Below are 23,111 nucleotides of genomic sequence, written 5' to 3' on the forward strand. Positions count from 1 at the left end.
ATGCGGCCAGGTGTAGTGCTGGCCACCCACTCCCTTGTATGCCGTGCCGACCTTCATAGGTGCTCACTGAAAGTACTTCCCCCAAAAGCCCGTAAAGGCTATATGGGGGATCTTTGTCTTTGTGTGTGTGTGTGCGCATGTAAAAAAAAAGGTAAAGTTGCAGCCCTGCATTTGTTTTCTCACGCCACTGCTGGTGGAAGGGCTTGGGCAAAGCGAGCTTGAAGAGGGTATTTGGCCTATTCTTCCACATTGACCAGAAGTGTTGGAAGAGGGGGGGGGGGGGGGGGAGCATCCACACTTTGCCCCACCGCATGTGGCGTAAAGTGCGGGGTAGAGTGCGGGGTCGAGTACGGGGTAAAGTGTGGTAAACCCAAATTATACAGCTGCTGGGTGGACAGAGGCAGCTGTGGGAGGGGGGAGGCAGAATTCAGGAAACTGACTCCCATTGTGTTAACTGGCGCGCCGGGTGATGGAATCTAACCTCGTGACCTCTGGATCGCAATTCCATTGTGCCACCGACCTTGGTGTGCGTGCTCACGCACGTGTATACGCGCGCGTGAGTGTGCGCGTGTGTCAATTCCCACGTCTCGCGCCGACGACAGACACCTGTCCGTGACACCTGTGCGTGACGGGTGTCTTCAAAAGTCGCATTCGTCACGAAAAAATGCTCGCCGAAAACGAATCGCAAAACACCTCGTTGATCTCGTCAAGTAGCATAAACCATCATCACGCGAACTGCAGTCATCATCGCAGCTGCAGGCAGCAGCGGCGGCTTTTGGCTGCCGGCCATCGAACAGAGGCGGCGGTCACCGCATCGCGCGGCGCTTTCAGATGCGCTTCTGCGGCCGTCTGGAACGCTCTTCCTTCCGATATTAGGAAGCCACTGGAGCTACGCACTTTTAAATCATCATCTAGATTTAAAACTCATTTATTTTTGTGTTTAGTTTGTTGACCTTCCCTCCGCACCTCCGATTCGCACAGTTGGCTGCGTTACAGTGCAAGAGAAATTCAACACGCATGCGTGATACATGCGCGATGCCGCTGTAAAGAAGACCACCGTGGTTTTTTGCTCGGGTTGTGACTCGGGGATTTGCCAGCGCAGGCTTCTCCGCGCTCATTCCGCACACGGACTCTGAGCGGCGGATAATAGGACATCATCGGCGCACGGTTATTGGGCCTATAATGATACACTCCGGAACCACACTTCCATTCAATCGTGGATTCCATTTTTCTGGTCAACACTTGTTCCAGGACCCAGAAGCTTTATTTCCCCCGAGTTAAACCTGATGAGATAAGAAGCTCTTTTTTTCAAGGGTGACTCGGCCTGCAGAGAACATTTTGTTATTTTATATTTGGCTTATTTGCCGTCAATGAAATTCCAGTTGCTGCCACAGAAATCCACAGATTTACGTAAAACAGCGGGGGTGGGTGAGTTGAGGGGGATGCTCCCAACTCTGCTGAGATTGCCCCAACGGATTCGTACATCTCACAGCGCTGGGGCAGGAACAAAACCGACGGAACCTGCAACGGATCTCTCCGTCGACATCCGGCCCGCCCGACGGTAACGACGGTAACGACGTCGGCGGTGGCGGGCAGTGACGCGCCCTGCGAGCTCGCTCGTTTATTCGAGAGCCCTGGTTACGACGTTCGTGACCTTTGGAGAGGAGCGGCGACTCGTAAAGAAAACGCATCGCTCGCTCGGCGCGTGATTTGCGCGGCCGCATGGCGCGCGCGGTAAACCACGTCGCGTTTACTGCGCCACGTGACGCGACAGTGTTTTGTGGCGTTTACGCTGTGCACGCGCGTGTGATTGCATGTGCACGCGCGTGTGATTGCATGCGTGCGTGCGTGTGTGTTGCATGCGTGCGTGTGATTGCGCGTGTGCGTTCGTCGTGGGTAGCGATGAATCGGGAAGGTGGCTGGTGTGGCCAGAAGGACACCCTGCCACCTCTGTCACCCCAGCACTTGTGTTTACACACCGCGTTTGAGGTTGAGTGGAACTAGGAGGGGGGATAGAGAAGCCGTGGACTAGTTGAGATTTCACTCGCCACTGGCATGATCCATTGCCAGGAATCGAACCCAAGATCACTTGGGATTGTCGCGCGATATCACTCCGCCTTGCGCGCGCGCACGCACGCGTATACCCCGCGAGTTGAAGGAAGACATCGGATGTTGAGTTGACGGCTGTGCGTTTCACGTCTCGTAAATCATAAGGCTCACAGACAGTGACATCATTAATCACCGCTTTTTCGACAGAGCGTTCGTCTCATCCGTGGGCGTGGGAGTGTGCGCCCCCCCCCCATCTCCCCCCCCCATCTCCCCCCCCCACCCCGCTCCCTTCTTCTCTCCTGACCTTGCCACTTCCTATTCCTTAATCGCCCCCCCACATCCCACTGAAGATGCCCGCCCGATGACTCGCTCGGCAATTATAACGAAAACAAAAGTCCTTTAACTACCCAGGAAAGCTCCAGCTGGGTCTACTAGCCCGGGAAGGAGAGGAATGTCATGAGCCAGGACTTAAAACAGGGCCATGGAGTTTATGAATCTCTGTGTGCCTCTGTGGACCTCTTTATTAATAAAAGGGTTTCTGAGTCTCTCGGTCTGTGTGCGAGTCTGTGGGTCTCTCTGAGTATATGGGTGTCTGTTTGAGTCTAAGGGACTCTGTGAGTCTATGGGTTTCTGACCCAGCTCGTCTCTGCGAGTCCGTGACTCTATACAATGCAATATTTGATTTACATAGCGTCTAAATGCAACCGCATTTCAAGACGCTGGATAGACAAGAGTGGGCAGATTTATCTTAGAGCGATACATTTTGGCAGAGTCATAGGCAGAGGACAAGAGCACAGTCTTGAGCCTGAGTCGACAGCGCTGGGGGATAGGGTGGAAAGGAGTTGTAAAGAAGCCCTCTGCTGGCAAAATCCATTGTTGTACTGTACTTCTACGCTCGCACAACTATGCTCCCCGCCTTCACCAACCCGCGGCTTCTAGCCTCGCGAAGTACGGTCAAACAACCCCCCCCCCCCGCCACCACCGCTTGGCATGGAGCGGATCCTCATCCAGCAGTGGATTGACAGGAAGTGTCTGCGTGTGTACGTGTGGGGTACGTGGGGAGGGCGCGTGTGTGCGTGTGTTGTTGCGTTGAACACCGCGAGTCTCGCAGTCCCACGCGGTCGCACACACACAGGGAGCTCTCTGTGTTCCGGTCATTACCATCATCATCATGAGTAGCAGCAGTCAGATGATGACGCAAGAAGAAGCCCCCCTTGTGCGTTTTGCTTTGCCCCCTTTGCCAACATCACGCACTGCCTGCCATCACCACGACAGCCATCGCCGCCGCCGCCACCCCCACCATCGCCACCCTCACACCACCACACCCATGTGATCAGCACACTCCCATTCGACAACGCCGCCATCACCACTCCCTCATCAGCACCACATCCGTCTCCACCACCCAGCCATCACTACCCCAGCCATCAACCACGCAGCTATCACCATCCCAGCCATCACCACCCCAGCCATCAACCACCCAGCCATCACCATCCCAGCCATGACCACCCCAGCCATCACCCCCCCCCCATCACCACCCCAGCCATCACCCCCCCCCATCACCACCCCAGCCATCACCACCCCAGCCATCACCCCCCCCCCATGACCACCCCAGCCATCACCCCCCCCCCCATCACCACCCCAGCCATCACCCCCCCCATCACCCCCCCCATCACCCCCCCCATCACCATCCCCCATCACCACCCCCCCCATCACCACCCCCCATCACCACCCCAGCCATCACCCCCCCCCCCATCACCACCCCAGCCATCACCCCCCCCCCCATCACCATCCCAGCCATGACCACCCCAGCCATCACCCCCCCCATCACCACCCCAGCCATCACCCCCCCCATCACCACCCCCCCATCACCACTCCCCCCCCATCACCACCCCACCCATCACCACCCCAGCCATCACCACCCCAGCCATCACCACCCCAGCCATCACCACCCCAACCGCCCACACACTTCCCCGCCTGCCCTGCCAGCCTCTTTATTCCACGGCTTGGCACGCTACAAGCGGGTCACGCTCCTCAGCACACAGCTCTCACACGCTGCTTCTGCTGTGCGTTGGGGTGACTGTGATTCCTTCATGGATTCATGATTTGATTTCTGCGTTTCATTCGTTTTGTCATTGGCGCGTCCCCCTCCACTGTATGGTTTTCAAAACTACTCCACTGTCATTCATTTATTCATGCATGCATTCCAGGCTCTTAATCGTCAGTGTCACCGTAACCTATTCTATTTGAAGCAATAATTTGTTTAATCATTCCAACGGCACTGACTCATCTATGTAGCTTTCAGCATACTCCATTTCATTCATTCATTACATCCTATTACCTATCTGTGTGGCGCTCAGCGTGCTGTCATCAATTTGTTTCTTTGTTCATTTGCTCATTCGTTCCTGTGTGGCATTTAGCCTACTGCCATTCATTCTTTCCATACAATCTGTGACTAATCTGCTTGGTCCTTCAACCCTCTACCATTCCGCTGATGCTTTCATTCCGTTCTGTCTGACCCATGGTGGTTTTTGGCCAGCCGAATTTATGGCGTTCATTTGTTATTCATTCCATCCAGTCTGCGATGATCTGCGTGTGCCCGTCAACCTCTTTCATTGATCCGCTCCTTTGTTCCGTTGACGTCCGCTCCGTGATCCACTTGTTGTGTATTTCAATGCTTAACGCATTCAATTAGTGGGTTTGTTAATTCCCGATTGTATTGAGCTTTCGTGTGTTTAGCCCCTTGCGTGTGCTTTTTGGGGCCTTTCTTCCCGCGTCTCCTTCCACACTGGACAGAAGCCTCTCGACAAGTGGCCATAGTCTGGAACGTACCTTCCACCCCCACCCCCCCTCCCCAGCCATCCGTGCTGTCGACTCCCCGCCCTGGTTCAAATCCAGGCTAAAGATCTTCCTCCTCTTCTCTCCCTGTGGCTCTCTGCCGGTGTCTCTCGATCACCATTATGGAGACGAAGGTGGCCGGGCGTGGGGCTGGCCACCCACCCCGTCGTGTGCCGTGCCGGCCTTCATAGGGTGCTGGTCTTTAACGGCACTTGCCCCCAACAGTCTGTTCAGGCTCATCCGGGGGATCTTTGTCTCTGTGTGTGTCACGGTGAGTATGGGAGCGCGAGTGGGGACGTGTGTCTCGTTGTATATTGTGCGGAGCGGTGGCGCAGCGTTTAGCGCTCTGGGCGCTGCGCTAACCTGCCTTTATATTAAAAATGTAAGACATTTGTTTTATCTGGTGTAGTAGACTGGCAGCGAGTTCTCGTTAGCGAGCGCCTATTTTAGGCCGGCATTGACGAGCGACAGGGTGGTGCGCTCAACACCGCAGCACCAGGGATACTCATTTTAGGCTGAGTTGACCTAGCGGAGGCCCACCCCAAGTACCACAACAATTGCTATGCCTGGCCGTGAGCTGAACCGAGTTCACAGTGCTTGTATATACAGTTAGCATGCCTGTGTGTGTGTAGATCAGCCGCTGCTGATCTACACACACACACACAGGCATGCTAACTGTATATAAAGACATAGATATTCCCCGTGTAGCCTCTCACAGGCTGTTGGGGCAAGTGCTGTTAGCGAGCCCTTATGAAGGCTGGCAGGGCACACGTATATACACACATGCATATACACACATACTGAAACAAATAAATACATGTATGCATACAGACACACTGATACACGTACATACTGACACGTACTGAAACAAATACATACATCCATACCTACACACAGACACAAAACGTACACACGCTCCGTTCACGTTGTGTTTATTCATGCTCCCTTTGAGTCCGGGCCGCACGAGCAATTTTGTTGTTGTTGTTGAGTTTGTCGTCGCCCTGTCACATCTCATCCGCGGCGCTCTCTCCAAAGCTCCCTTTGCCCCGGAGAAGTTTTTTCAAGTTGCATTAAAGCGCTTTCCACGTCTTTGTTGGTTCTTTCGGTAAAGTCGCCACGTAGAATGAGAATAAAATAATAAAATAACACAATAAAATTCTCACGACGTTTCGGCCACAACGCAAGCAGCCGTCTTCAGGTGAAAGGTACAGACCTGTCGGGACGACAGAGGTTCACTTTCCACGGGTTTTTTTTTACGTATTCATAGTTCCTTCTGCAGGGGACGCTGCCACCGCGGTGCGGCGATCGGCACGCTCCAGAGAGCGCCGGTTCTATTCATCCAGGCGGTGTCGAGATGTTAACTCCCTCGCCTGGTATACATGAGCTCGTAAGTTCGATCCCGACCCTGTGACACCTGCTGTATATTTGGAGTTTGCGTGTCTCTCTCTCTGCCCGTGGTTGCATGGATTTTTCTCCGGGTCCTTCTTTTTTTTCCTCCACATTTATAAACGTGCTTTTTTTGAGTAATTTGGCTGCTATAAATGTCCACGTGATAAGCCACTTCGTTGAGCTCTTATTTGTGGCCAGGTCGCTTCTGAAAAATAACTACATAGCTCAGTGGGCCTTACCTGGTAAAATAGAAAATAGTTTATAGTTGTAGCTATAGTTTAAGCGTGCGAAGGGAGCCTGCGGCTCGCGATGAGATGTGCAAGCCATTTATAAATTTTGAGAGGAAAACCAGACGACCCGGAGAAAAATCTACGCGACCACGGGAAGAGAGAGAGACACGCAAACTCCAAATATACAGCAGGCGTCAGGGTCGGAATCGAACTTACGACCTCCTGTATACCAGGCGAGGGAGTTAACATCTCCTAATCACCGCGGCCACAGACCAGAGCTGGAGGCTCCCTTGGTGTACTGGCTTGCCAGCTTGCTTCACCGCGTGTACTCGCACCGCCGAGTGAGTGACCCGTCGTATGTTTGAAAGCGACCGGGGATCAGCGAGCAGGGTCACGGGGTAACGTTATATCCGGCGTCGCGTGTCCCGGCACGGACACTCGATACGAGAGCGACGTTGGGACCCCCCCCCCCCCCATGCGCTTCAGAAGCCGCGACTCTACGGAAGAACCCAACTCGCCTTCCTCGCTTGAGTGCTAACTCGTACGACAAACTGGACGACGCCGTGGTGTAACGTTGACGCCGCTAGGGTGAGCAATCCGGAGGGGGCGTCTCTGCTCGATACGATCTCCCGCCGTGGCATTTGAATCTAAATGAAACTATTTAAAACAATCTTGGTTTGAAGCTTTCGTGACTGCAGGAATCCATACGCTTTGGTTCTTCCTGCTGTGTTTGTCTCACGTGATGACGGTTGCTTGTGTTGCGATCGAAACGTCGTGGTCTATTAATTTTCTATCCACGTGACTTTACCGAAAGAACCAAAGAGTATTTCAAACAAATTTTATTTTTTTTATATACCAGTTTAGGCCCACTGAGCTTTCTAGCAGCTCTTTTTCAAAAGCGGCCTGGCCACAAATGATAGCTCAACGAAGTGGGATTATTATCGCGTGGACATTTATAGCAGCTAGATACTCTTAAACACGTGATTCTAAGATGTAAGCAGGAGAGGTGGGTCGTGTGCGGCTCATGTCCTTGTTATATTTTTAAATGGTGACGGTGGTTTGAGCCGTGTAACTCTATTTTTACTGAACTATAAACTTATTTTTTATTTTACGAGGTAAGGCCCCACTTAGCTATATAGCTCTTTTCAGAAGCGACCTGGCTGAAAATGATAGCTCAACGAAGTGGGCTTATCATCACGTGGACATTTATAGCAGCCAAATACTAGAAATGTATGTCGATTCAACATGTGGAGGGGAATAAAAAAAACGGACCCGGAGAAAATTTAACGAGACGTGCGAACTCCAAATATGCACACCAGGCGAGGTAGTTAGCATCTCCTAGCCACCGTGATGATAATGAGAGAGAGACACCGCAGACTCCTAATATACAGCAGGCGTCGGGGTCAGGATCGAACCCACAACCTCCTGTATACCAGGCGAGGTAGTTAGCATCTCCTAGCCACCGTGATGATAATGAGAGAGAGACACCGCAGACTCCTAATATACAGCAGGCGTCGGGGTCGGGATCGAACCCACAACCTCCTGTATACCAGGCGAGGTAGTTAGCATCTCCTAGCCACCGTGATGATAATGAGAGAGAGACACCGCAGACTCCTAATATACAGCAGGCGTCAGGGTAGGGATCGAACCCACAACCTCCTGCATACCAGGCAAGGGAGTTAACATCTCCTAGCCACCGCGGCACCCCAATGGGGCAAGTTTTATAAATGCCGCCCCTCCTAGAACCAGGGTTCAGCAGACATAGAGATAGACACACGTGGGCGTGGTTGACCAGCACCACGCCCGGCCGTCTTTGTCTCCCCATTGGTAATATTTGTACACACCACACCAGGTACTCATTTGAGGCCGAGTCGACCTAGGGGGAGGCCCAGGACCGGTTAAGCTAATCGCAAGTGGTGTTGGTGGTGGACGCGATAGGGAATCGAACTCGGGCAGCCAGATTTGTAGTGCAGCCCGCTAACCAGTGCACCACCGCTTCCCACATTGCATCATCATCACGATCCATGGGCCGATAGCCCAATAGGTGTCCACTGCACATCTCGTCATCGTACCAATATGCCAAAGCAGTGGCCACATCTTTCTGGCACCAATCTCTTTTATGCCATCGTCATTGTCAAGCCATTCTCTGTTGGGCCTTCCTCTCTTTCCGGTTCCTTCCATTTTTCCCAGCAACGCACTTTTAATATCGCATGCATGTATTTACAGGCGGAGACACAGAGCAGCAACAGACCCCATAGCTCGGCACAAATCCATGGTCAAGTCACGGTGCAAGCGTGCGGAGAAAGAGACACGGAGATGAGGAAGCGGGACCAGTAGTAGCTCGGTGAAGACAAGACCCAGGGAGTGGAGAAGAGGCGATGGGGTTAATTGAGACAGGCTTTGGGGAAGGCAGAGTGACGCACGGAGGAGACGAGGGAGATGGGGCAGGGGTTAGAGAGAGAGAGAGAGGGAAGAAGGACGGTGAGAGGTGGAGAGAGGCGGTGATGCGAGTGACAAGATGCGGACAAAAGCGATGCACGACAGCGTGACTCGGCAAACCCCGAGATGCCCCGCTATAATGCGGATTAGTCAGCCGTGGTCGTTTATTTTCCTTCTACCCCCCCCTCCGCCCCCCTCACCACCGCCTTTCCCCCCACCCAATTTATTCCAAACTGGGTAAAGGCTTGTTGAGTCAGGGGTGATTGGGCTTTTTTGCCATTGCAGCTCCAAGGCTTTGGAACAGCGCTCTGCCTCTGGTAATAAGACAATCAGAGTTGTTCGAGCTGTTTAAGTCTGCCTTGAAAACTCACCTCTTTAAACTGCACCCTGCAGGTTCTGTTTATTTCCTGGCTTTCCATACACGGTGGTGTCACTTTACAAATGGGTCTCTCTTCGAGTCATTTTGTAGGGCCAGACTCATGAACTCGCTACACTGGTGAACCCAGGTCTAATAACAGCCAGGGTCTGTGCGAGTCTGTCCATCCCTATGGAAGTCTCCTGGTCTCTGTCAGTCTGTGGTTCTCTATGCGAGTAATTGGTGACCGGGCCGAGACCGTCACCACTCTACGAGGACCCGGTTCAACCGCAACACACGGCCGACGTTAGCCTACGCGTCTCTGTGTCAATCTGCGGCTCTCTGCGTGAGTCCATCTTCACCTCGCACGCACTCGAGAACCCAGTTTAACCACGGGCTGAGCCCCGAAACCTGGATCCGAACCCAGGTCCTCGGCAGTGCCGGCCCACCGCGCCACCCGGTTAATGCGCACGTCAGCTGCTTCACGTTGCGACCGATCCGCAGTCTCTTGCGGCACCGCAGGTCGTCAAATCCTCTCCCGTCTCCCACTCCCGTCGGCCCTGACAGCCGTTCGGCCTCTCGTTAATTTCTCTTCCTTTCTCGTGCCGGCTGACGACGGGGACGCTCCTCGCCGCAAAGGGGAGGCTTTAACCGTCCCGTGACCGAGCCAACCATACGAAGGCCGTACCCGGCCTTCATAGGTGCTGCTGCTCGCTATGACTGCACTATCCCCAACAGTCTGTCAAGGCTACACCGCGGATCTTTGTGTGTGCCGTGTTGCGTGTCTCGTGCTTATTGATGGTCCACCGGTCTGTTTCGTGGCTGCCGGTTGAAAAGCCGTGAGTTCCAATCCTGACCGAAGTCGACTGTGCGCCTCTCGTCGCGTTGTCGTGGTCGTCATCGTCGTCATCATCAAGGGCAGTGGTGTCAGGAATATCATCATCATCAGTCACGATTATAAACGAGAATTGTTGTCTTCGTCACTATCAACAGAAGTTGTGATTATGGTCGTGATCATCATTTGCAATACGAAATACCGTACTGTAATTATAATGATATCTGTTTCCACTTGCAGCCTGTACGTCCTTTGGACATGGCCCTACATCCCTCCACCCAGCCAGCCAGCAAAACTTTTTATAATCCAGTATAGCAGGGCCGTCCATAGGGGGGGTGCAGGACCCGGGGCAACTCGCGCTGTGATAGCCCCCCCGACGCCTTCACACTGAACCGGAAGTAGTACACCTGATGACACCGTGACGTCAAAGTGCGGGGTGTCCCTCAAAGCGCGGGGCCCAGGGCAGTCACCCCGATGCGCCCGTACGGCAGTGCGGTGTAAACCGCGCATGTGGACGGGTCGGTGGGTTTCTCGGGGGGAGGCGTGGGTCGCGAGGGGTTGGTGTCGCGTCAGCGTGGGGACATAGGTGACGTCACCACCGCATACTCGCACGGTTTTGCCCGGGCGGGACAGACACGGAGACAGACGGAGGCTGAAAGTATATCGGAGTAGATTTGGCTGTCTACTGCTGCATGTATTCGTCCACATGCCGTGTCGGTCACGGGTGGTTGTTTGACCATACCTCGCCACACTTGTCACTGCGGGTTTCTGAAGGGGTCGGGGTGATTCCCCAGGCGTTGTTCGGATATCACGTGACCACTGATGTTAGCCGCGGCCCAGGAATCTGACTCGGGTCGCCGAGTTAATAGCGTGGTGTTCTGACCGATGTGCCGCCGCTCTCATCTATCATTGTCACCGTCGTCGTCGGCATCATCATCGTCTCAAGGGATGCAACGATTCCGCCGTCCGTTGCAGTGTCGGACGGACGCTGCAAAATTCTGGGTCGAGATCTCCGTCCACAATCGATCGTTTGAGTTTGTGGTCGTGGTTGCGGAATCTTGGATGGCTGCAGTGTTTTGCATCCAGCCGTCGCTTGGTACGAATCGCAAGCAAATTGATTCTTACATTGCATAATTGAGTGCGCGTGTGGCGAGCCCTAAGAGTTACATTTCATTCGCAGACGTCGGACGGCGAAACACCATGTCGGTGGATTCGTAAGGGCAGTGTCAGAAAGACACCTGGGCCAGAATCGCATAAGAAAACCTGGGTTCAAGCCCAGGGTCTGGGTGTCTCTTTTTTTTTTCTTCCCCTCAATGAGGTTGAGAAAGTGCCTAGGCGGCAAGGTGGCGCGACGCTGACGCTTGTGCCTCGCAGCAGGAAGCACCTGGGTTTGATTTCAGACTCGGGCGATCCTCTGTGTGGAGTCTGTTTTCGTGCTGTGTTCTGCAGTGTGAGTGAGTTTGTCTTTTCTCCTCCATGTTCTGCATGGGTTTCCTCCGGGTTCACCGGTTTACTGGCAGAGCTAAACTAAATACGATGTAACTGATATCGATTACAACATCCCAAGGGTGATAGGAATACTCCTCCCCCACTGTGAAACTTGGTAGGACCCTTTCTGAAAATTGCACCCCCCTCCTTCCGCTGTGAAAACTTGGTAGGACCCTTGCACAATGATTACCCCCCCCCCCTATCACTGTAAAACTTGGTAGGACCCTTTCAGAAAGATTACACCCCCCCCCCCCCCCCATCGTGAAAAGTTGGTAGAACCCTTGGTGAAAGATTACCCCCCCCCCCCCCCACTGTGACAACTTGGTAGGACCCCTGCTAAAAGACATAATTGAATCCTCGGTGAGGCCTCCACGGGCAAACAATGGTGGTAATAACGATGACCGTGTCAGAGACAGTGAGCCGGCACCGCTGAGAATACTGGATTAAAGCCATGTGTGGCTTAGCCTTTCATGCTCTCTCTCGTGCTTTGATGAAGGGGGTTCATAATCGTTAGGAGAGAAGAGCGCTGAGCCGGCCCTGCGGAGAACCTGGGTTTGAGCCCGGGTTTCAGCCACCTGCGATTAAACCGGATTCTCTTAAGTGTAGCGAGTTGATGGTCTCAGCCCGGTCACCAATGGCTGCACGGGAAAAGCCGTCTCATTAACGTTCGTTTTCCAATCTTGATTTGAAGCTTTCGTGACTGCAGGAATCCATACTCTTTGGTTCTTTCGGTAAAGACACGTAGTTGGAAATGCATTTTTATTTTAGTTGTAATTTTTGTTTCTTTTTCCACTTCATTTGGCTTTACCACGGCAGAGAGAATTTCCCGTTTGGGTTTGACCGCTCTGTTCAGAGCACATCTCCCCACAGGAGGGTGCACAGACAAGTGCCGCCCCTTATTGTAGACATGGGGTCGCTTATAGGGATCTCGGATGTAGTTCTGTGGTAGCTCCTTCCACGGTCAGTTTTATAACATGGGGATCATGCACTGCTCTCCTGCCGGCTCGATCTCCCCGGCAACACCGACCGCGCTCACGTGTCACCGGGGGAGTCCAGAGGGCCGGGGGGTGGTGGCTGGTTGCCGTCTGCTGCCGTACTGCACATTACGTCACTTTAAATCCCTCCGTGGCCTTGCCCCACCTCGCCTATCTCCACTCCTTCCATGACCCCTCCTCTCGTCCTCTTCATTCCCAGTCTTCTCTCTCTCCCTGCTCCCTGTGCCCAATCCCGATCCTTCTCCCTCCTTGCGCTCCTCCACTGCAATAAACTTCCCCCTTACATTGAGCAGCACTGCCCATAAACTCAACACTGCCCATAGACTCAACACTGCCCATAGACACAACACTCCTCATAGACTCAACACTGCCCATAAACTCAACACTGCCCATAGACTCAACACTCCTCATAGACTCAACACTGCCCATAGACACAACACTCCTTATAGACTCAACACTGCCTGTAGACACAACACTCCTCATAGACTCAACACTGCCCATAGACTCAACACTCCTCATAGACTCAACACTGCCCATAGACACAACACTCCTCATAGACTCAACACTGCCCATAGACTCAACACTGTACCATAGACTCAACACTGCACCATAGACTCAACACTGCACCATAGACTCAACACTCCCCATAGACTCAGCACTGCCGCTGTACATTAAGCAGTTACCCCCCCCCCACCACCCCCAGTGGCCTGGGTCACTCAAAATGTCTACAGCAAGACGGCGAATAGAAAATCATCGCAAAAAACACCCGCGGCCGGGCGACGTTTAACGCTGGCTCCGATGATGTCACCCCCCCCCCCCCCCAGTGGAGCTGGAGGGGGAGCACGTGCGCCGTAGCTGCGAGGCGGAGCGGTCGCACGCGCTGCGTCTGCGCGAGCGCCAGCGCTTCTTTGAGGAGGCGTTCCAGCAGGACGTGGAGCACTACCTCTCGACCGGCGTGCTGCAGCTGCACGGCGCGGGAGGCGGCACGCGGCGTGAGAGGCGCACGCCGCACCGTGACGCTCGCGCTCCTGTAGGGCACAGCTCGTAGTGACGCGTGCACGCCCGTAGTGACGCGTGCACGCTCGTAGTGACGCGTGCACGCCCGTAGTGACGCGTGCACGCTCGTAGTGACGCGTGCACGCTCGTAGTGACGCGTGCACGCCCGTAGTGACGCGTGCACGCCCGTAGTGACGCGTGCACGCCCGTAGTGACGCGTGCACGCCCGTAGTGACGCGTGCACGCTCGTAGTGACGCGTGCACGCCCGTAGTGACGCGTGCACGCTCGTAGTGACGCGTGCACGCTCGTAGTGACGCGTGCACGCTCGTAGTGACGCGTGCACGCCCGTAGTGACGCGTGCACGCTCGTAGTGACGCGTGCACGCTCGTAGTGACGCGTGCACGCCCGTAGTGACGCGTGCACGCTCGTAGTGACGCGTGCACGCTCGTAGTGACGCGTGCACGCCCGTAGTGACGCGTGCACGCTCGTAGTGACGCGTGCACGCCCGTAGTGACGCGTGCACGCCCGTAGTGACGCGTGCACGCTGCTAGAGTACAACTCGAACAACAACCGCCATTCGCCAGTAAGTTGCGGTGACGTCGCCACGGGCGCTTGTGCCAAGCCGTGTGCACTTTAGGGCTTCGTGAAACTGTCGGCACTCGTCCCACGCAGCCACGCTCACCACACAGCCACGCTCACCACGCTCGTCCCACACAGCCACGCTCACCACGCTCGCCCCACACAGCCATGCTCACCACACTCGTCCCACGCAGCCACGCTCACCGCGCTCGCCTCACACAGCCACGCTCACCACACAGCCACACTCGTCCCACACAGCCACGCTCACCACACTCGCCTCACACAGCCACGCTCACCACACTCGTCCCACACAGCCACGCTCACCGTACTCATCCTACACAGCCACGCTCACCACACTTGTCCCACACAGCCACGCTCACCGTACTCATCCTACACAGCCACGCTCACCACACTTGTCCCACACAGCCACGCTCACCGTACTCATCCTACACAGCCACGCTCACCACACTTGTCCCACACAGCCACGCTCACCACACTCGTCCCACACAGCCACGCTCACCGTACTCATCCTACACAGCCACGCTCACCACACTTGTCCCACACAGCCACGCTCACCGTACTCATCCTACACAGCCACGCTCACCACACTTGTCCCACACAGCCACGCTCACCACACTCGTCCCACACAGCCACGCTCACCACACTTGTCCCACACAGCCACGCTCACCACACTCGTCCCACACAGCCACGCTCACCACACTTGTCCCACACAGCCACGCTCACCACACTCGTCCCACACAGCCACGCTCACCACACAGCCACACTCGCCCCACACAGCCACGCTCACCACACTCGTCCCACACAGCCACACTCACTACGCTCGCCCCACACAGCCACGTTGAAGGCTATCTGGTGGTGGGTGGGAATCTTTATCTCCGCAGAGCCGCTGGGCAGCGTCTCCTCCATGGAGGTGAACGTCGATCTGCTGGAGCAGGTGGAGCTGCTCGACGTGTCGGACCACGAGGCCCTCGACGTCTTCCTCAACTCCCCCTCGTCTCCCTCCGCGGCGTCCGCGTCGGACTCCTCCTCCTGCTCCTCCACCGCGACATCGGCCACCTCGTCGGTGTCCTCCATGGGACCCAGCTGTCAAATGTCCCCGCGCCACGGTGTGTGTGTGCGCGCGTGTGTGCATTCGTGCGTATGCGCGTGTGTGTCTGCGTGCATGCGTGTGCCCGTGCGTGTGCCCGTGCGTGTGCGTGTGTGTGTGTGCATGCGTGTGAAGAGCAGTACCGTCGTGCTTAGCGCGCTGCGCTAGGAACCCGGTGATCCGAGTTGGGGTCAACACCAGTGACGATTATCTGAACCGGTGATGGGCCTCCCCTAGCTCGACTCAGCGTCAAATGAGTGCCTGGTGTCGTGTGTAAACACCACAACTGGGGAGACAAAGACAGCCGGGCGTGGTGCTGGCCACCCACCCTGTCGTGTGCCGTGCCGGCCTTAATAGGTGCTGTTCGCTTAACAGCAAATGCCCCAACAGTTTGTTAAAGCTATACGGGGGACCTCTGTCTATGCGTTTGTGTGTGTGTGTGTACCTAGTGTGGCGCGCCAGCTCCACCAGCAGCAGCAGCGAGGTGTCCGGCCCCGACTCGACGCCGCTCTTCTCCCCCCTGCCACCCCCTCCCCTCCCCCCGCCCTCCCCCCCCACCACAACCGCCACCGCCGGCAACTTCACAGCCAACATCGCCGCCGTCGCCACCGGGGCGGTTAACGACGATGAGGACGAGGAGGAGGAGGGCAACGGAGTGGCGGTCCCCTCTGTGCAGGCGGATGAGGAGGAGGTGTTTGTGGACACGGAGCTCACGGCCGCCTCGGAGGACTCGTCCCCTCGGCCCTGTGACTCGGACACTGACTAGCGGGCAGGCGGGCGGGCGGGAGGTCTGAAAATCAGTCTGACGGGTGCGGGGACAGTCTTACCATCAGTCTAACGGCGGGGTGGATGGTGTAACGAGCGGTTGGTCCAGTCGAGCGGGTGATCTGATCGCCAGCGTGTAAAGAGTAGATGAACTCGCGAGTGAATAGTCTACAAGGGCAGATGGTTTTTATAATCAGTCGGTGGAACGAGTGAGTTGTCTGATGAGTGGACGGTCTAACCATTAGTTTAACGAGCTAACGGTGTAGCGGGTGGACGGCCTAATGGCTAGACCGTCTAACCATCGGCCTAACAGCAGGTGGCCAAGCTAACGGGTGGACAGAGAATCTTAATGAGCATCCAGTTTATCGGACGGACAGTCTTAACCATCATCCTTAAAGGGCATCCAATAGTATGGGTAGTCGACAGGCTAACGATCACGACGGCCTAACATGCGGGGGGTCTAATCGTATTTCCATCCTCTGTGGAGGGTAGCCGTGCAGAGAGTCCAACGAGCAGCAGACAATCGAACGAGCAGGCGGCGTTGACCGGGCGACGGCCGTAACTTTTGGGCAGCCCGAGAAGGGGTGGAAGTTTGAAGGATTGGATGTTGTCGCCTAATGATGGATGGTTGCACGGTCTAATGAGTCGGAGGGTGTCCCCCCGACTCAGCATAACAAACGGGGTGGATGGAATTAACGGGCAGTCTTTTAACGAGCAGCAGTTCTTAAGTGAGCAGCAGGTTTAATTGGCGCTGCCTTGCCTCGGCCAGAATCTGAATGTGCGCGACTGTGTGTGGGGGAATGAATGATAAATTGGTTTAACAATGAAAAGAAAAACGCAAAAAACGGTGGTTTTGTTTTTCTTGTCACGATACTTAGAATCCCTTTCACGTGAGAGAGACGGCCCGCAGAAGCGGACGTTGCAGAACTACCCTCGAGATCCCTTCAAGTGAATTTCCATCCACGTGGTAGGGGGCAGCACTTATCTCGCACTTAGCTAGCAACAAAATAAATAAGCGGACAATGTCTCCTTCGTATATATCCGTCTCTCCACGTGCAAAATGAAAGTGATTCTTACACAACCCATCAGCCGTGCGGTCTGCTAGGAGAGCATCATTTCAGGAGAATTGATTCAAGACGAGCAAAAACCCTGGGCTGGTTTTCGACGTTCAGCGTCTCATCAGTGGCAGGGTCAGGCTTGCTTGAAGCAAAGCTTTGTGAGCTGACGTTCTTTACAGGCTGCTGTGTTTCAGGCCCGTCTGCGTGTCGAAACGCAACGGCGTGCCCGACCGCGCGTGTTCGGCCCCTTTGTCAATCCGCTGCTGGATGAAGGCCTCTCCGTGCCAGTCCTGGGTGCTGTTTGGCCATACTTCACCGCAACCGGGTGAGCGTGAGTTGGTGAACGGGGGCGGCACCCAGGACCACGTGAGGAGTCACACGCCCCCAATGTCACCCGTGGCTGGGAATCTGAACCAAAAGGGGGTAGCTGGGTTTGTAGCGCAGTGCGCTGTACAACGTAATAACCGTCAATTAAAAGTTCGTTTTTTGTAATTCATTAACGCAAGCTTAAACTATTGCCCTATCCTGGATTTAAGGCTGAAATCATCATCAGCTATTTTGGACCCTATGCTGGATTTAAGGCCTCTCAAAATCCACCGATATCACTCGCAGTCCTGTGAAAGAATCCTGAATCATCTCGAAGACAAAAATAATTATTTTTAGGTTGCGTCTTTAAGAGGCACTGAGGACTCACTTTCACACTGGCCCTAATCCCTAGCACTTAGCCTGAAGACTAAAGCCTCGCCAGCCTATACCTCGAGCCCTAACCCTAGCCTGAGCATTAATCTCTGCAAGCCTCGCACTTAAACTAACCAGTAGCCATAGCTTTAGTCTTAGCCATAAGGTGAAGGGGCAGCCCTGCAATGTCTTGCTGTCAACACTGCTGGTGTATGTACCTATGTATGTATGTATGTGGAACTTCTCTCGGACCGTGCGTGGACCACCGCGCTAATCGGAGGTGCGCAGGAAGGGGGACAGCAAGCTGAAACACAAAAAGTCCGTTCTAAAGAAGTGAGTGTGAAAAAAATAGCCTCCACTGGAGGTCGATCGAGAGAGGGGCCCCCCACCAGGGAGGGAGTTAAATCCTCCTCCGTCACACTGGCCAGACGACTCGGAAGAGGCGGGAGTTCACCCACACTTTTACCCCACTGCACGCGACCTGCCGGTCGTCCACTGAGCTGCAACGTGTACCCCTCGATGCTGCTCGGTTGACACATGTGGCAGGAGGAGGAGGAGGAGGGGGGGGATTTAAAAACTTACAAACTTACCTTTTTTTTCGCAGTTGCCTTGCCCCGGGAGTTCTAGCCAGCGACCTCTGCATTGCAAGTCCAGTTTGCTAAACACAGTGCTAACCACATGCCAACGCCAATTAACTCGGCATTTTATTCCGTGCTTAATAATAACGATATTATTGTTGAGCGTCAGGCGGGCGCTGCTACAATGAGATGTTTGGCCAATGCCATTAATTAAGCGCACATTATTTTTCGCCCAGCGTTCCCAAGGCAGGACCCTCCTGGAAAAAGAGAAGTCTTGAGACTCTGTTGAGTAAATTGAGCAGGTGGTGTGCTGCTCTTCCTGTGTGTGGGATTGTCGGTGTGTGTTATAACTTCGTTGGATTCGATTTTCTCCAAACGCCCACGGTTTTCCTCCCATAATAACGACACTATTACTTTACATCCCCTTGCTAATCGCCCTGCCGATGCTGTGTCGGTGGGCAGAAATTAATCTGGGAACCTACTGGACATCTGTGATGAAAGAGCTTCATAGGTTCATCGGATTCCTCGAGTCTAAATAAAGATTCTGATGGCAAAAAAAAAGATTGTGATTCTGACATTCCTGTCGGACGAGTGTTCGACTTTCCTCAACGTGGCGCTTGTTTTAAAGACCTTGCGGGGATGATTAGCCGAGTCCACCCGTGACCCGGAGTTGAACTTGGAAACTTGAGATTGTGAGTTGATTGATCTTAACTCGCACCACCGCCCTGGCTAATGATCACTCAGCTGGTGCAGGGTAATAACGATCCACCGCTTAATAGATTTAAAATAAACCTCAGCACCTTCGTCAGTGATAGTTCATCAACGCTTGCGATAAATGAAGCCTATGGGTGTGCGTTTGAGAATCGGCTACTTTCATTCCGTAATTAATTTTTCCGGTCAGGTCGCATAAATAACGTCGTGTCGGATACCCCTCATCCACCCGACACAGCCGATTAATAAATTTGGCACGTGGTGAACGCGCGCGGCCGGTTCATGATCGCTTCAGCAGCTCCATCCACCGCTGGCGTTGCTGGCCAGTAATAGTCTCGCGACATTTGACAACTCTGCTACGGGTACGGCGTCAAATTTTTCTCCCGATTCGTGCGCCTCAGTTTTTTTTGTTCAATTATTTGGTTTAGCCCTGTGAGCCGTTCGGCTCTTGAATCGGGTGCAACCGCAACAAACAAAAAACATAGACAAGAAAACATCTTGAAGTGACTAACGCGCAAACAGAAAAATCCAGGGAAAAAACAGCAAAATCTTCCAGAAAAAGCACTGTCTATCAATGCTGTGTGCAAAAATACCAGTGGGATGCAAGTCAAACAACAACAACAACCCCAAGATAACTTCGATTAAAGCCATCAGTCTAACTCCGTACTACAACAAAGCTTCAACAAATATTCTTAGCTCTTTCGGTAAAGTCACGTTGAAGGGAAACAAAATAATAAAATATATATAAAACAATAATAAAATATATAAACCAATAAAAATTGTTTTATATATTTTATTATTTTGTTTCCCTTCAACGTGACTTTACCGAAAGAGCTAAGAATATGAATTACTGCAGTCACGAAAGCTTTAAATCAAAATTTAAAGCTTCAACAAGCTTTGTTGTCTGCAATTGGCTCGCGGACACCCCTGCAGCCACAAGAAGTGCTGCCGTTCGCCACAGGGTTAGGGAAAGATGAACAAAAGACCCATATAAGTAGGGGATTACCTCAATCCGGTTGTGGTCCCGAATCACGGAAATGTCTGGTATTTCAAGCCTCGTGGATCTATTATATGCCCGAGTACTTGGAGCCACCAAACGTTACTCTATGGTTCTTCCGATGAAGTCTTAGCCGCGACAGTCCCGCTGGTGGTGTTGGCGGTGTTGGTGGTGGTTGTTTCATAATGGCCGTGTCCTGGCCGGTGGTGTGTGTTCCCCCCCCCCCCCCCCCCCCCCCACAAATCTTTTGTGACACTCGGGATATTCCGTCCCTTTTCATTTTTTTATGTTCTGACATGCCAATATAAAGTAACTACGATACATTTTAAATCCAATATGGTAAACCTAGAAGGATATTAAAGACCTTTCGAAACGATATAAAAGACTTTGATTTAAAGCTTTCGTGACTGCAGTAATTCATATTCTTAGTTCTTTCGGTAAAGTCACGTTGAAGGGAAACAAAACAATAAAATATATATAAAACAATAAAAATTCTCACGACGTTTCGACCATAACTCAAACGGTCATCATCAGGTGTGTCGGTTTGCATAAATTTATTTATTTTTAAACGATGTATTTATTTATAAAAACGTCAGCGCCACACGCAGCGATTTGACAGTTTATTTAGAAGGACTAGTCCATCTATGTTCTGAGAAGAGGAGGGAGGAGACGAAAAATTTAATGTATGCTGTCTGAAAGCCACTGTAAGCGTGAACAATCAATTAAGACCTGAAATGGTTTATCAAATCCTTCCAATGATTGCTAAGCCAGAATCCATCTTCTCGGTTGAAATTGTCTCTGTGCTTGTATATGTGGATAGCCTCATGAACGAATCTCCCATGGTAGCCAGATGGCTTACAAAGAACCTCTGTCTTGGAATGATCGCAAACAACGTGGGTTTCCCACGAGCAGCCAGCGAATACATCACGCTTCCGTTGACATTTGTTTTTATATTTTCTCGCAGTTACGAGCCAGTTTAGGATTCCTCACGAATCCTAAACTGGGTTCACGTTCGTCGTTCACACTTTAATTTCTCAGAACCTTTGTTGGGTCAGACGAAGGGGGTGACTCGGTCGTAATGAGCTTGAACTAAGGGGGGCTGACGCGGTTAGCCCAAAAAATGTTGAGAACCACCCGACTCTCAACCGATCACCGTACACTTCGCTTGAATTCGATCGCCGGGTGCCAGATATTGAACCGACTTTGGTGCGAAGCCTTGCAGAGCGTTCACAGTGGGTGGGGGGGGGGTTATTTTTAATGTCCGAAGGTCGTCATCGTCGTGAGATGCGAGGAGAATTAAAATGTAAAGCGACGCGCACCCCAGTTCCCGCACAGACTTGCCTAAAAATAACAACGGTTCGCACGCAGCAGTGTGAGCTCGAGTTAATTTGCGTTATTGTTGAGCGGTCGGAGAGTGGCGGTCACACGATGAACAGGTTTTTTTTTATATTCTTAGTTTTTTCGGTAAAGTCACGTTGAAGAGAAACAACAAAATAATAAAATATATATAAAACAATAAAAAATTCTCACGACGTTTCGACCATAACTCAAACGGTCATCTTCAGGTGTGTTGGTTTGCATAAATGTATTTTTAAACGGCGCATTTATTTATTTATAAAAAAAAACGTTAGCGCCACGCGCAGCGATTTGGCAGCTTACCCAGGACTAGTCCATCTATATTCTGAAAAGAGGAGGGGGGAGACGAAATTTTTTATAATGTATGCTGTCTGAAAGCCACTGTAAGCGTGAACAATCAATTAAGAACTGAAATGGTTTATCAAATCTTTCCAATGATTGCTAAGATAGAATCCATCTTCTCGGTTGAAATTGTCTCTGTGCTTGTATATGTGGATAGCCTCATGAACGAATCTCTCATGGAAGCCAGATGGCTTACAAAGAACCTCTGTCTTGGAAAAGTCAATGGCATGTGAGCCTACTGAATTAGAACAATGATCTGCTACGGCCGAGGTGTTGGTCCTACCGTGTTTAAGGTCTGCTTTGTGTTCACGAATGCGGTCCGAGACATGGCGTTTGGGTTCTCCAATGTAACTACTACCACAGAGGCAACTTAGTTTGTAGACACCAGGGTATTGTATGTCCGGAATCACATCTTTTACAGACGGAACCAGATCACGGATTTTATGTAATGTGTTGAAACGGACCTGGATCTTGTGTTTATTCAAGATTTTGGAGATCTTTTTTGTGATCCCAGCAATGTAGGGTAAAGTGATGGTTTTGAAAGGCTCCTCAAGAGGGTTCTTCTTCATGGTTTGAGTGATAGCTTTGCGGATTGTATAGTCGGAGTAACCATTAGCCCTAAGAGCTTGGTGTACGTGCTTGAGTTCACTGCTTATGTGTTCCTGGTCGGATAAGCAGTGAACTCAAGCACGTACACCAAGCTCTTAGGGCTAATGGTTACTCCGACTATACAATCCGCAAAGCTATCACTCAAACCATGAAAAAGAACCCTCTTGAGGAGCCTTTCAAAACCATCACTTTACCCTACATTGCTGGGATCACAAAAAAGATCTCCAAAATCTTGAATAAACACAAGATCCAGGTCCGTTTCAACACATTACATAAAATCCGTGATTTGGTTCCGTCTGTAAAAGATGTGATTCCGGACATACAATACCCTGGTGTCTACAAACTAAGTTGCCTCTGTGGTAGTAGTTACATTGGAGAAACCAAACGCCATGTCTCGGACCGCATTCGTGAACACAAAGCAGACCTTAAACACGGTAGGACCAACACCTCGGCCGTAGCAGATCATTGTTCTAATTCATGCCATTGACTTTTCCAAGACAGAGGTTCTTTGTAAGCCATCTGGCTTCCATGAGAGATTCGTTCATGAGGCTATCCACATATACAAGCACAGAGACAATTTCAACCGAGAAGATGGATTCTATCTTAGCAATCATTGGAAAGATTTGATAAACCATTTCAGTTCTTAATTGATTGTTCACGCTTACAGTGGCTTTCAGACAGCATACATTATAAAAAATTTCGTCTCCCCCCTCCTCTT

General features: G+C 52.4%; 1 protein-coding gene across 2 annotated transcripts in view; it reads left to right on the top strand.

Annotated features, from left to right (window-relative positions):
* LOC116952081 (dysbindin-like) overlaps positions 1-23,111 on the top strand; it is a 50,857-nt gene that overhangs the window by 21,449 nt on the left and 6,297 nt on the right. Inside the window, exons 9-11 of one of the 2 annotated variants that reach the window (XM_032971123.2) lie at positions 13,440-13,607; positions 15,094-15,318; positions 15,749-21,522. In XM_032971123.2, the coding sequence (XP_032827014.2) occupies positions 13,440-13,607; positions 15,094-15,318; positions 15,749-16,065 (710 nt within the window). In that variant the 3' untranslated portion in view covers positions 16,066-21,522. Of the gene's footprint in view, positions 1-13,439; positions 13,608-15,093; positions 15,319-15,748; positions 21,523-23,111 lie in introns of those variants that run through there. The other variant, XM_032971124.2, reaches the window with a different exon arrangement.

This window comes from Petromyzon marinus, chromosome 45 (genome assembly GCF_048934315.1).
Source record: "Petromyzon marinus isolate PM22_M1 ecotype Great Lakes invasive population chromosome 45, UKy_Petmar_22M1.pri1.0, whole genome shotgun sequence".
Classification (NCBI taxonomy): domain Eukaryota; kingdom Metazoa; phylum Chordata; class Hyperoartia; order Petromyzontiformes; family Petromyzontidae; genus Petromyzon; species Petromyzon marinus.